Source organism: Scyliorhinus torazame, chromosome 30 (genome assembly GCF_047496885.1).
Source record: "Scyliorhinus torazame isolate Kashiwa2021f chromosome 30, sScyTor2.1, whole genome shotgun sequence".
Classification (NCBI taxonomy): domain Eukaryota; kingdom Metazoa; phylum Chordata; class Chondrichthyes; order Carcharhiniformes; family Scyliorhinidae; genus Scyliorhinus; species Scyliorhinus torazame.
The window spans coordinates 17,881,004-17,896,601 of record NC_092736.1 but is presented as its reverse complement, the minus strand read 5'-3'; the positions used below and the strand labels follow the sequence as shown (position 1 = coordinate 17,896,601).

The window sequence follows — 15,598 nt, the reverse complement described above, 5'->3', positions numbered from 1 at the left end:
GATTACAAGTGCCAGGTAAACAGCAATGTGCATCAACATCTTACTCGCAACATCACAACTAGAATCTCATTAAATAGTCCAATGTCCCCCACCCCCAGATCTGGTATTAAGAGGACCCTTTCCCGAGTTTTCATTATCAGATATTTCTCTGCAGTAATCGTTCACCTCTCCATAATTTTTCACCAGCATCATTCTTTACAGATGGTTGTTCAGCCAAACTGTCAGCTCCATACCAGATTATTCTAATGAGCATCCCTGTGTGATTATGATACGCGCATAAAGCGTTTGAAGCTTTCAACATGGGTAACCACCACTGAAAACGTAAATAACATCTGTGATCGGACGCTGGTACGATCTCACAGATTCACTACAGTGCATAAGGAGGCCATTCGGCCCATCAAGTCTGCACCGACCCTCTGAAAGAGTACTCGGCTCACTCTCCCGCCCTATTCCCGTAACCCAAGCTGCACATCTTTGGACACCAAGTGGCAATTTAGCATGGCCAATCGACCAAACCCACACATCTTTGGATTGTGGGAGGAAACCGGAGCACCCGGAGGAAATCCGTGCAGACACGGCTCCACACAGACTGTCACCCAAGGCCGTAATCGAGCCCGGGTCCCTGGTGCCGTGTGGCAGCAGCGCTAAGCATTGTGCCGCCCTTACTGAGCTCCTATTTTACCAGAGGAAGTCAGAAACTGCAGAAAATATACTTGAATATCAAAAGGTAAATTTCAGAAGTCAGGTGACAGAACCCCATATAAAACGTTAAGACAAGTCTACTGCATCTAAGGAAAAATATATTTCAGAAAATGTTGGAGAAAAATGTATGCCTAAAATTTTGCATGTTTTATTCATCTTCAGGGCAATTTCAAACTTTTTAATCTGGGGCATTCAAGTTCAATATTGTATTTTGATTTCAAAAGACACGGGGCTGGTTTAGCACAGGGCTAAATAGCTGGCTTTTAAAGCAGACGAAGGCAGGCCAGCAGCACGGTTCAATTCCCGTACCAGCTTCTCCGAACAGGCGCCGGAATGTGGCGACTAGGGGCTTTTCACAGTAACTTCATTTGAAGCCTACTTGTGACAGTAAGGGATTTTCATTTCATTTCATTTTCAACATAGACAATAAAAAGGCACTGTGGTCTGTGGTAACCTTGTCTGCGAGGTAACATGAAAATTACTCAGCGAGTCCCAGCAACGGAAATTACATCTATAAAATTAAGTGCAGCATCAATACTTCGGGCAGAGGCCAATGACAAGGAATATAACACTTGATGGGATTCAAATAGCTGCATTTCCTCCCCAACCCCTCCCTCAAAATATAATTTTGTATACAGCAATTAACCACAGTAACGGAGTTCTGCTGTAAAATGAATAGCACTCAGGCACAATTAATTCTGTGCTTCATCCCACCTCTTGGCCTTCCGATCCAGAGATAAATGCGTGAGCAGAATCATAGAATGAATAAAAAGATGCTAAAGAGGATTGACAGGGTAGACATAAGAGTGAATATTCCCCCTTGTTGGACGTCCTAAAACCAAAGGCCGTGGTTTTAGGCTCAGGGGCGGGCAGATTTAAAACAGAAATGCAGAGGAATTACTTCACTCACAGGGTGGAATTCTCTATCCCAGAGTGCAGGGGATGCCAGAGCACTCGAGGGCGCAGATAGACAGATTTTTAATTAGTGAGATGAAGGATTATGGGGAGCAGGCAGAGATGAGATCAGCCATGATCATTTTGAATGGGGGGGGGGGGGGGGGGGAGAAAGAGGGCTCGAAGGCCTATTCCTGCTCCTGGTTCTCGTGCTATAGCACACAAAAGTCATTCCGCCCAATATGTCCGTGCCAGCTCACCGCAAAAGCAATTTACCACTCCCTGACTTTCCTTCCCCTGCAGCCTTGCAAATCTTTCCCCTCTCGAGATAATGGCCCACTGGCCCACCTCTCCTTTTGAAAGCATGATTTGAATCCGCCTTCACCATTCTCTCAGGTAGCGAGTGTTCACGTTGCACCCAGCTTCAGTCATGTAGAAAGTAGCAGTGATTATAGAAAGTAGCAGTGATTATAGAGCACAGCTCCTACCCACCAAACTAAGCTAGGAAAAGCAGGACTGTCAAAAAGAACATGAACCTTTTTTTTCCATGGTTGGGGGGGGGGGGGGGGGGGGCGGAGAAAGAGAGAGAGAGAGAGAGAGAGAGAGAGAGAGAGGTGATTCAGTCTTGGCTCAGTGGGAGCATTCCCGCCTCAGAGCTAGACGTTGAGAGTTCAGATTCCACTTCAGACTTAAGCATGTTATTCAGCGTGACAGGTGAGTGCAGTTAAGAGGGAGTGCAGCAGTGTCAGAGGAATTCGCTTCATTTAGGCTATCTACTCTCTCTGATGGATACAGAAAATTCAAAGAAGAGCAAGGCTGCTTTCTCGATGCCCTGGCCAATATTTATCCCTTAAATAAAATTGTTTAAACTGGATTATTTGGAAATTTATCTCAATGCTGCCTGTGGGGTTTTGCTATGCACAAACCGGCTACCACATTACCCTAATGATTATGCATTGCAAGTATTATGGTAGCTGGGGTCAATGTAAAGATAATAATTTTATGCCATAGTATTATGTAGTGCAGTACATGTCCTGGAGCATAAAGTACATTTAAGAGTACTGAGAATGTACACCGAAACACTAAACTCCAAGAGGGCATGTATATAAGAATACAAAATATTACAGACTCTATACAATCTATCACAGAAATTCACGGATTAGCTATTCAGTGGTCAACGGGTTGGGTTTATTTTCTACACAACTCTGGATCTGCACCAAATTCTGAAATTGTTGAAATAGATATTTGAATAGATTAACATTTTGCACCCAGGATATCCTTTCCTTAAATTTTCATAACACTGAATGGGTATTATAAGTGAGGATAACTAGTGTATTTAAGCATACATTATTTGCGGCTGAGAATGCAAGATTCTTCACGTAGAAAAAAAACGCAACACCATTTCATTAACGGTTTTGAAAAATTTGAAACAACAGCAATTTATTAGCGCAACAGCTAAGATCTCTGCAGTTTGCAGGGCTGGAGTCAAAATGGAGACAAACGGTCTGAAGTCAGGGAGGACAAATGGGTCCAGGAGCCAGCAATGTTAACAAAAGATTGCAGTACTTGTAGGCTGGCATCTGTTAAAAAGCCTTACGGATGATCAAGTAAACAGCACCATCCAGCTGCAGACATGAAGTATTGCAGTAGCACAAGCTGCTGCATTATCCCACTCTTTCACTGGCCTGTTTTGCCATCAGGAACACGAACTCTGCATGTGCAAGGCTAATTCAACGCTGCGCTAATATCGCAGTGAATGGATTGGAATTTCAGACTGGTGAAATGTTCCAAATGTTTCCAGGTAGTTTCTGAATCATGTGGGTGAACAAAGAACTAGAACAAAGAACAATACAGCACAGGAACAGGCCCTTTGGCCCTCCAAGCCTGCACCGATCATGTGTCCTATCTAAACCAACTGCATGTATCTTTCTATACCCTGTCTGTTCATGTGCCTGTCCAGATAAGTCTTAAAGGTCGCTAACGTATCTGCCTCAATCACCTCACTTGGCAGAGCATTCCAGGCCACCACCACCCTCTATAACTTCCCCCGCACATCCTCACTGAACCTTTCCCCCCTCACCTTGAACTTGTGCCCCCTTGTCATTGTCATTTCCGCCCTGAGAAAAAACCTTCAACTGTTCACCCTATCTATACCTTTATTATAAACTTCTATCAGATCTCAAGTTTATTCAATCTCTCCTCATAGCTTATACCTTCCATACCAGGTAACATCCTGCTAAACCTTTTCTGTACTCTCTCCAAAGCCTCCATGTCCTTTTGGTAGTGCAGTGACTAGAATTGGACAGTATTTCAAATGTGGTCTAACCAACGTTCTTTATAATTGTAACATAATTTGAGCTTTTATACTCAATAGCCCGTCCTATGAAGGTAAGCATGCCATATGCTTTCTTTACCACTATTTCCACCTGTGTTGCCACTTTTAAGGATCTGTGGACCTGCAAGTCCAGATCTCTCTCTATGCTCCTGATGGTTCTGCCATTTATTTTATAGCGCCCACCCGAATTGGATCTACCAAAATGCATCACCTCACATTTGTCCGGGTTAAATTCCATCTGCCATTTCTCTGCCCAATTTTGCAGCTTATCTTTATCCTCTTGTATTCTCTGACAATCTTCATCACTATCCGCAACTCCTGCAATCTTAGTATCATCCGCAAACTTGCTAATCATATCTGCTATGTTTTCTTCCAAGTAATTTATATATATTACAAAGAGCATTACTGGTGCTAAGAGAAAGGGTGACGATTCCCCGGTCTTCTCCCACCTTAAACGATTATGTGGCTCCGAACCAATTGCTAGGACCCGTGCAACAGACAGGCATACAAATTAGGAGTAGGCAGCTCGGCCCCTCGAGTCTGCTCTGCCATCGAATAAGATAATGGCTGATCTGACTGTAACCTCAGCTTCAAATTTCCACCTGCTCAATAAAACCTTTCACCCCCTTGCTGATCAAGAAGCCATCGACCCTGCCTTTAAAGTATTCAACGACCCTATTGCCACTGTCTTTGAGGAAGTTTTCCAAAGAGCCCTGACCCTCAGAAAAATTAAATTCTTCTCATCTGTCTTAAACGGACGATCCTTTATTCTTAATAGAGTGACTGCCAGTTCTAGATTCTCCCACAAAACACCCTCTTCACACCCCTCTTGTCAAGACCCCTCAGGATTTTTTTAATGTTTCAATCAAGTCACCTCTTACTTTTCTAAGCTCCAGTCAATACAAGCCTGGCCTAACATTTCCTCGGTAGGAAGTCTTACAACACCAGGTTAAAGTCCAACAGGTTTGTTTCAAACACTAGCTTTCGGAGCACTGCTCCTTCCTCAGGTGAGAGCTAGTGTTTGAAACACACCTGTTGGACTTTAACCTGGTGTGGTAAGACCTCTTACTGTGCTCATCCCAGTCCAACGCCAGCATCTCCACATCATAACATTTCCTCATCAGACAACCTACCCATTCCAGGAATTAGCAAAGCTTCGCTGAACTGCTTCCAACGCATGTAAATCCATCCTTCAATAAGGCGACATATACTGTATACAGTACTTCAGATGTGGTCTCACCAATGCCCTACATAGCTGAAGCACAACTTCCTACTTTTGCAATCAATTCCCCTCGCAATAGACAATGACATTCGATCAGATTTTCTAATTGCTTGCTGTAGTTGCATACTACCAGTGTACAAATCATGCACTAGGACACCCAGATCCCTCTGCATCTCAGAGCTCTGCAATCTCTCACCATTAGATAATATGCTTATTTTTTTATTTTTCCTGCCAAAGTGAATAATTTCACATTTTTCCACATTATACTCCATTTGCCAGATCTTTGCCCACTCACTGAAGCTATCTATATCCCTTTTCAGCCTCCTGATGTCCTCTTCACATCTTACTGTCCCACCTACCTTTAAGCATCAGCAGCAGATTTAGCAATGATACCTTCAGCCCCTACATCCAAGTCATTTATTTAAATTGTAAAAAGTTGAGGCCCAGGCTCTGGTTACTGTGGCACACCACTCGGCACGTGCCAGAAAAATGCCCCTTTATGCGTAGTTCCCTCTGTTGCCTGTTAGCTAGCTAATGTCCTATCCATGCCAATATCTTATCCCAACACCATAAGCTTTTACTTTTGCAATAATCTTTTGATGTAGCATCTTATCCTCCTGGAAATTTAAGTACATCCACCAGTTCCCATTTATCCAAAGTATATCTTACTTCCTCAAAGAATTCCAATGAGTTGGTTAAACATAATTTTCCTTTCACAAAGCTGTGTTGACTCTGTTTGATTACCTTGAATTTTTCCAAGTGCCCTGCTATAACGTCCTTAATTATAGCTTCTAACACTTTTTCTAGATGTTATGCCCGTAGTTCCCTACTTTGTCTCCCTCCCTTTTTGAATGAAGGAATTACATTTGCTTTTCCCCCCCCCAATCTAATGCATTTTCCCTGCATCCCAAGAATTTTGGAAAATTAAAACCAACGTGTCAGGCATCAAATATCTCCCATGCTACTTCTTTTAAGACTATTGGATGAAGTACACCAGACCCAGGGACCTGTCATCCCACAGCTTCAACAATTTGCTCAGTACCATTTTCCTGGTGATTTTCCAGAGTTCCTCCCCCCTTCAATTTCCTGATTTACTGCTACTTCTGGGTTATTGCCTGTATCCTCTTAGTGAAGACTGAGAGAAAATACCTGTGATTCATCTGCCATCTTCCCATTTTCCATTATTAATGCCTCAGGCTCACTTTATAGGAACAATGTTCACTTGGTTAACTTATTTTAAAAATATCCACAGATCTCTTACGAGTGATGTTTATATTTCTAGCTAACTTTCTATTGTACGCTAATTCTTCCTTTATATTGATCTTAGTCACTCTTTGCTATTTTTAAAATCTATCCAATCTTCTGATCTGCCACCAATCTTTGCACAACAAGTTTGATACTATCCTTTGGTCCTCGCCTTGGGAGTTTCTCTTTCTTGTTGGAATGTATCTATTCTGTGCCTTCTAAAGCATATGTCTGCCACTGAACTATCCCTCAACCTTAACTGCCAGTTCACTTTAGCTAGCTCTGTTTTCATGCCCTCATAACTGCCCTTATTCAAGTTTGAAATACTGGTCTTGGACTCTTCTCTCCGTCAAACCGAATATAAAATTCAATCACATTATGATTGTTACTACCTAGGGCGCCTTCGCCAGGAAGTCATCATTTAATTATTTCTTATTGCAGAATACCAGGTCAAGTAGAGCCTGCTCTGTGGTTGGCATCAGAATGTGCAGTTCTGAGAAACTACCCCGAAAACATTCTGTGAACTCCTTTGCTGAGTATTTCCAGTCTATACGTAGATTAAAACCCCCCATGATTACCACCATACTCAGACAAGCTTCTATTATTTCCTCTTTTACGCTCTGTTCAACCATATAGTTACAGTTAGCGGCCCTGCACAACACTGCTGCAAGTGACCTCTTGCCATATATCATTTTGCATCTTTACCCAAACCGTTTCTACATCCTGGTTTCCTGAACGTGGGTCCCTCCTCTCCATTGTGCCAATGCCACCCTTCCTCTTTTCTTCACTTCCTGCCCTTCTCAAACTTCATGTAACCTTCAATATTCAGATCCCAATCTATGTCATCCTGCAGTCAAATCACTGTAATGGCTATCAGATTGGAAGTATTTATTTCTATCCATGCTATCAGTTCATCTATTTTGTTTTGAAAGCTACGTGCATAGTTCTGTCCTTGTATTATTTTTGTAACCTCTAGCATTCTCTGATGTACTCGAAGATTTGCACGCATTGTCCCTGGCTGTCACGGTCTGTTTTTCATTTCCCACATTAATACCTTTCCTCTTGCTTTGCTGTTACACTTTGATTTAACACCATTTGCCAAATTTGATCCCTTGCCCCCACTATTTATTTTAATGCCTTCTCTACTTACCTAGTTCTACACCAATCCAAGCATGGTTCAGGTATAGACCATCCTACTTTCCCTAGTACTGGTGCCAGTGCCTCATGGACCACAACCTACCTCTTGCCTTGCAGACTAGAACCTACCTCTCCCACACATTCCTCGCTCTATATTTTCACGTACCTAATGCTAATTTGCACGTGGCACAGGTAATAATCCGGAGGTTATTACCTTGGAGGTGATGTTTTTTAGTTTAGTGCCTAGCTACTCACTCATCCTGGCTCTGCAGAACCCGTTTCTTCGTTCTACCTATGTTGTTGGTACCTACGCAGATGACGGCGACTGGATCCTCCGGAACCCACGGCCAATCACGGTAACACAGTGGTTAGCACCGCTGCTTCACAGCGCCAGGGACCTGGGTTCGATTCCCGGCTTGGTCACTATCTGTGTGAGTTTGTACATTCTCCCCATGTCTGCGTAGGTTTCCTCCGGGTGCTCCGGTTTCCGCCCAAATATATGCAGGTTAGGTGGATTGGCCATGCTAAATTACCCATAAGTGTCCAAAAAGGTTAGGTGGGGTTACGGGATAGGGTGGAGGTGTAGGCTTAAGTAGGGTGCTCTTTCCAAGGGCAGGTGCAGACCCAACGGGCCAAATGACTCCTCTGCACTGTAAATTCTAAGTTCTGCTTTGTCTGAAATCTGGCACCGGGCAGACAAAATGGCCTCCTGGACTCTTGCTTTTTGCTGTAGACAACGGTGCCTATTCCCCTCACAATTCTGTCCTCTATTACCATTACATTCCTTTTTGCTCCTCCAACTTGAATGGTTTCCTGTGCCATGCTCAGTCAGTCCCTTGGTTCACCCAAACACACTGAGAGAACCTATTGGACAATTCCAACGGCTGAGGTTCATGCACCCCGGGCCTCTGGGTCCCCTCACCAGCCTCACTTGTGGTCACACTCCCTGGTGCCAGACCACTGACCAAATCAAAAGACCCAATACTAAGGGATGTGACTGCCTCCTGATGCAAAGCACCCAGGTTTCCCAGCTTGGGCCACTGTCTGTGCGGAGTCTGCACATTCTCCCTCTGTCTGCGTGGGTTTCCTCCGGGTGCTCCGGATTCCTCCCAAAGATGTGCAGGTTAGGTGGATTGGCCACGCTAAATTACTTAAGTGTGTCCAAAATTGCCCTTAGTGTTGGGTGGGGTTACTGGGTTATGGGGATAGGGTGGAGGTGTGGACTTGGGTAGGGTGCTCTTTCCAAGAGCTGGTGCAGATCCTATGGCCTGAATGGCCTCCTTCTGCACTGTAAATTCTATGATTCTATAAGTAACTTTTCCACCTCTCTGATGTGCCACAATGTCTGCAGCTCCGCCTGCCACTGTCTCTGAGCCGAAGTTCCTCAAGCCGCAACTTCTCGCTGCAGAAGTGTTTGCCCTGGATCACGATGGCATCCAAGAGCTTTCTCATGCTGTAGCCAGCAGATGTGACACATCACCTGCCTCGCCATCCTTAATGTGTTTCAATTAACTACTTAATTATGATATTCAATTATTCATTTTCCTTTTATCATCAAAATGTTATTAAACTTACCACCAGTTTCTGTACTAATTTAAACCTTAGGAATGGATTGGATCTTAGCCACTTACCAAACAGCGAGTTTGTTTCGCTGGGGTAGAGCAACAACAAATTCATACAGGGTGGAAATTTTTGGAAAAGCAAAACGAAAGGAGCACCCCTGCCTCACCTCAACTCTCCCATCCACCAAACTCCAGGTATGCACAGTTCCAAACTGCACTCGTGGGTCATTCGGCCCATCGAGTCAATTCTATTGGGTAAAATGATGTCCAGTTAGCCAACTTTGCTCCACACCAATCCAAAAATTACCTAAAACAAAATTTACCAATCGCCGTCTTGAAACTTCAATTGACCCCCAGCATCTGCAGCTTTTTGGAGAAGAGAATTCTAAATTTCCATTGCCTTTGCATGAAAAAGTGCTTCCCGATTTCACTGCTCTATAGCCTTAATCATTCTTATATTCTTAATCATTATCCCAACTCAGTAAATTGTTGCTCTCTATTAATCCCGCTTCACATTTTAAGCACCCGGATTAGATCGCTTCTCAATTTTCCAAATTCAAAAGCAATACAAGTTAAATTTATGCCAGCCTGGTTCACCATTTAACACCTGGTACCCTTCTGATGATGTGCAATGAACTGGCCCAAAGGCCAATATGTACCTTTTGAAGAGCGGTCCCCAAAACTATCTGTGGGGGTCGATTAGATCAGTTGGCTGGTGGCGGGTTTGCCATGCGGATCGACGCCGAAAGCGCAGGTTCAGTTCCCGTACCGTCTGAAGTTACTCATGACCCCTGGGTTAAATCACCACCAGTCAGCTCAGTCTCTCTCTGCGGAGAGAGCAGCCTATGGGTCCTCTGGGACTGTGACGGCTTTCATCCAGAATTGAATGCAGTATTCCAGAATGGGTCAGACTTAGACACGGCACAGCAGAAACAATTTATTCTAATCGTATTTTGGCTCCATCTAGAGATCACCCTTTCAGATGAAGGCCTAAATTCCATTAACCTTTTGGTAAATATAGTGGGCTGGTACGAAACACCAAGTTTTGTGATTGACAGAAAGGCACAATTGAAAGTCAAGCCGCATTCATTTCTCACACGTTAGAATCCAGTGTGCTTCACTCTGATCTCTCTAGTGTTGCTATACACTATTCTGTATACTTTGTGTAAGTATTTGTTTGCTCTAACTCTATTGCTCAAAGTATAACTGAAATGGCTGCTCCTTAAAAGCATTAAAGAAGCAATCTTGAAAGAAAAGCTGAAGAAAACAATTGAGCAGCAAACACAATTAAACAATTTGAGTTCCACTGTTGAAATTAACATGCAAGGACCCCAAAAAAAGCAACTGTCCAGCTCGGGAGAACTTTGCAATAAATGAATTGGGTACCTATCCAGTACTCAGTCAAGCTCCAGACTTCCAGAAGAATGAATTATCAAAAAGATTCTGTCCTCGGCTGAGGGACGAGGCCAGCAAGAAAAGAAAGCCACCACTTGTAATGAAATTAGTGCCCCCGATTCCTTGTCTGAATGTTATGGACAGTTGAACTACACTGGGTTAAACTAATTTGGAAAGAGGCCTACACATCAAGAAAGAAAACCTCACTTAATCCGTGTTATTGAGAGCTTCTCTGTATATTATCTCGTCTAGCAACTGGGCCCACCAAGTAATTTTTAAATCAAATCAGCATTTCACATGCAGCACGGTGGCATGGTAGTTAGCACAATTGCTTCACAGCTCCTGGGTCCCAGGTTCGATTCCCGGCTTGGGTCACTGTCTGTCCGGAGTCTGCACAATGTAAAATGAAAAGGGAAAATTCCTCCTTGAACAATTGCTCAAAACGATTACAGACCTTGCTCCATGCCAGTTTAATAAATCGGTTTTGATGAGCGTGTCAGAAATCGCTCACAACCGACCATTTGGGAGCATTAGCACTAACCGCACGGACAAGGTTGCTGTATAACTGGACAGAAATTGGTAATTATTTGTGAATGGATGGGAGAAGGTAAGCAGTCAGAAAACCCCAGACAAGAGGTTTTCACCTTGACGGATTAAACTGATCAACAAGTTTCTGTTTCCAGCCTTTAAAAATCAAAATCATCCTAATGTAGCTGTTGTAAGGCTAAATAACAAATTAGAGAACGGATATTGAGCTCACAGCATTTGAGAGATTGTTAGAGTGCGAAGGTTCACAAAATCGGAGCAATAATCTTTTCAGGTCAGAAGCAGAGGACTGCTCCCTCTGCAATGCTTAAACAAACCTGGACCAGGAAATTATCAATTGTCGTTCAAACCCATCTGGTTCATTAATGTCCTTTAGGAAGGGAAATCTGCCATCTTTATTTGGTCTGGCCTACGCAGGACTCCTGGCCCACCGCAATGTGGTTGACTCTTAATTGCCCTGTGAAATGGCCTGTCCAGCAAGTCACTCAGTTCAAGGACAATTAGGGATAGGAAATAAACCCTGGCCTTGCCAGCGAGACCCATGTGGCCACCTAAAATGGCCACCGGGACAATGGGCTGCAGATAGAAACTGACAATAAGTGGCAGACATGGTGGCACCTGCTTTCCTTATTTGGGAAGGCCTACGTGCCTCAGACATCAATGGCCTTGGCCGAACAGGACCCGCCCAGCCCTCAATTGGTTGAGATCAATCAGGGTGATCGATTCATTGGACATTCACCTGGGACCGCCCAAAAACGTGCGAAACTCCCAAAAGGATAAAAAGGTGCTGTGCAGCCCACCACTTTTCATAGAATTTACAGTGCAGAAGGAGGCCATTCGGCCCATCGAGTCTGCACTGGCTCTTGGAAAGAGCATCCTACCCAAGGTCCACACCTCCACCCTATCCCCATAATCCAGTAACCCCACCCAACACTAAGGGCAACTTGTTCTCATCGACTGCAGCTTTCGATAGCCAACAACAACGGTGAATCCTTCACCAGCCAAGAGGAAGACCAAACACACCATCTACAGAGGGACCAGAGCAGAGGGCACAGACGGCCAGCAACAGACACCCAGCACTGCCAGACTACAAGATTACAGATTAGGCCACATCTGCTCTGTACTTGCCAATCACCCGGAAGTTAAGTTAATGTCTTTCTAGTGTATTAGTTTACATGTGTCTGTGATTGATTAACATTAACTTTGTGTGTTTGTAATAGACTATTACTGTATTAAGCAACTTGCGGTTATTTGTCCATCGTATACGGGTTAAATACATACTGTGGTTTAGAAGGTACAACACCCATATGGAAGAATATTTTTAAAAGCCATGCTTGCTCTGATCCAGGAACTAAAAACTGCTTGCACGCCAATTCCTGAATCTATAGAGATTTGGATTCCCTGCAGAGGCTGGATTTGTATCTGGATTTCAGAGGTCAAACGATGGTGTTCTACAATCCACTGTGCCACCTCTCCTTAGTTGAAGACACAACTATACATGTTTTAAATCAGTGTAGAATTCAGTTTGCAAGGAGGGAAAAATTATATAATTTAACTGGTTAAACCAACTTGCACGGATTCAATAAATATAGGTATTAAATAGATATTTGATAATTCGAAATATAGACATAAATGGTAATTTCACTGCATTTGTCCTTGTGAAAATAAAGGGAATGTAACAATGTTTGGAAGGTTCGAGGTATGTTACAAGGGTCCACAACACATCTAGGGTGCATTCACAATCACTTTATGATACAGCTGCCATACTCACGCATCCAAAGGTAGTAAATGCGTTTTGCCAGGACTTTATGGGGTTCTGGAATTTCATTAAAATCCTGGTAAAAACATGGCCTCAATGGAATGAACTTTGGGAGCGGTGGAAAATTGTTTTCTAGAAGACAAAATACATAAAAACATTCTGTAGATTATTGCAAACATGTAAGATTTAAAGTAACTCAAATATTTGCTGTTTATTAATACTGCCGTATCTTAGGGGCCATGAGCAAGTCAGAGGATATGCTGTTTTATATTAGGTTTACATTGTGACTGCCACTGACCCACCTGCTCAGAGTCTAGCCTCCTCTTCTTTTATCCTACCATGCTCCAAGCAAGGGTTACTCCTCCTGAACCCCTTCAGAAAAAGAATGTCTCCCTCCACAGGACTTCCAACCACACTCCCAGATAACAGGGTTGCATTTCCCCCTCTATTCGGTCCCCTCCTCACGCAACAGGGTTTCTTTCCTTCTTCCCCAGCCTCCTTCCAACCATATCCTCAATACTTCCAACTTGGAATATGCTTTGGTCCACACCACTTCTTAATAGGTTGAAAGCATTCTCTCTCCTCTGTCAATTGTTTGCCATAGGGTCCCTCCTCCTTGCACCCTATAGGAGAGAAGATGATAACCCTGTACACTCTCAACAAAAAGAAAAAAGTCTCCTTCTCCATTCAACTCTTCTCGCCAGCTGTCTGGCACCTCATTGATGCATTTCCCCTTGCAGCCAAGGCTGCGGAGAATCAGCATTGGATTATCAGGACATTTTGGTCCATTAAAAATAAAGCATAACATTTGATGTAAAGACAAACAAATTTGTTCAATGTTCAGTAAAAACAATGAAACAGTCGTCTCCCCCCCCATCCCAAAGTCCCCAACATCTTTAGGCAAACACTTAGTTCTCCAGCTGACATACAAATTGGGAGGCCATTTATTGGGGGCATACCCGCATCTATCAGTCATTGCTGGCTCTCAAAACTGGCCCCCACCACTGACCTCCGTCACTTGTACTTCTGTAAACTTTGGAATAGCTATACTCTCAAGTCAAAACATGTTGAGAGGTCCATAAATTGTGTGTTACAGAAGATGCTAAAAAAGGTGATGAGAGATGGAGGTGTTGCAGGCAGATTGCCATTTTCACATTTATTGCATTATTCTTAGTCTGGAACAAGCAAAATTTATTTTTGATGGAATAGAGTTGAAATCCTTTTGGTGGTATGTGAAAAAGGGAGAAAACAAACTGGGAAAACAATAATTGCCAATAGATAGCCCTTCAAGCACATTGCAGTTAAGGGTTGTAACATTTTAAACATACTTTTTTGAAAACACAATAGCCTCAGTGTACAGCAGATAATTATTTGGAACATGTATAAATTTATTTAAGGACACCAAAGATAAAACGTAAATGTCACCATAGTCCTAGAGAACCATAAGTTTGCTCACCCCTTTGGGAGAGAGCATGCTGGTGGTGATTTAACCAGAGGGTCATCATACCTCAGGCGAGGAACAAGATTGAAAAAGTTTGGCTTTCATGGACAACCTCAGAAGGAGCAGTGCTCCGAAAGCTGGTGATTTGAAACAAACCTGTTGGACTTTAACCTGGTGTTGTAAGACTTCTTACTGTGCTCAGCCTGCATGGGAATTGATCCTGTTGGCGTCGCTCTGCATCGCGAACCATTCGCCCAGCCAACTGAGCTAACCCACTCCTGGACCGGAAGATAAATGCTGACGAGAGAGGCCATACTTCTCAGTTCAGCCCTCCCAAGACCCTAAGGTACCACTGCTGCAACCAATTGGATCTTAAAATGTTATTAGTTGATCATGGCTTTTGGCCGACTTTAATGTTGGCCGATATAGCTGAAGGACTTCAGTCGCACAAGGGACAGATTTGAGTGACTCACTTCCACTCCAGTAATGTGGAGCACACAGCAATTGGCTTTGGGATCTTTTAAAGTGCTTACTCTGCTTTTTATTATCTTCAGCAAATCAGGCAAGCTGGAAACCAGCTCTAGTCTGGACGGTCAGCCGTATGTTGGTTTGTGGAGAGTGAGGTACAGAGGGCAACAAGTCTGATCAAGATGTTCAGAGCTTGCCTTCATCGGATGGGGTATTGAGTAAAAGAGTCGGCAGGTCATGTTACAGTTGTATAGGGCTTTGGTTAGGCCACATTTGGAATACTGCGTGCAGTTCTGGTCGCCACATTACCAGAAGGATGCGGATGCTTTAGAGAGGGTGCAGAGGAGGTTCACCAGGATGTTGCCTGGTATGGAGGGTGCTAGCCATGAAGAAAGGTTGAGTAGATTAGGATTGTTTTCGTTGGAAAGACGGAAGTTGAGGGGGGACCTGATTGAGGTCTACAAAATTATGAGAGGTATGGACAGGGTGGATAGCAACAAGCTTTTTCCAAGAGTGGGGGTGTCAATTACAAAGGGTCACGATTTCAAGGTGAGAGGGGGAAAGTTTAAGGGAGATGTGCATGGAAAGTTTTTTTACGCAGAGGGTGGTTGGTGCCTGGAATGCTTTGCCAGCGGTGGTGGTAGAGGCGGGCACGATAGCATCATTTAAGATGCATCTGGACAGATATATGAATGGGCGGGGAACAGAGGGAAGTAGATCCTTGGAAAATAGGTGACAGGTTTAGAAAAAGGATCTGGATCGGCACAGGCTGGGAGGGCCAAAGGGCCTGTTCCTGTGCTGTAATGTTCTTTGTTCTTTTCAGGTACCTGGGACTGCCGACAAACAGCGCCACTGGAAACCAAGTCACCCATTACAAAAAAGAACTAACTGC

The 15,598-nt window shown here is 43.7% G+C and overlaps 1 protein-coding gene across 3 annotated transcripts in view; it reads right to left on the bottom strand.

Moving 5' to 3' along the window:
* The window catches only part of scamp5a (secretory carrier membrane protein 5a), a 75,273-nt gene that overhangs the window by 35,819 nt on the left and 23,856 nt on the right, over nucleotides 1-15,598 (bottom strand). For all 3 annotated transcript variants that reach the window (XM_072492901.1, XM_072492899.1, XM_072492900.1), the window contains one exon: nucleotides 12,810-12,929. In XM_072492901.1, the coding sequence (XP_072349002.1) occupies nucleotides 12,810-12,929 (120 nt within the window). The remainder of the gene's footprint in view (nucleotides 1-12,809; nucleotides 12,930-15,598) is intronic.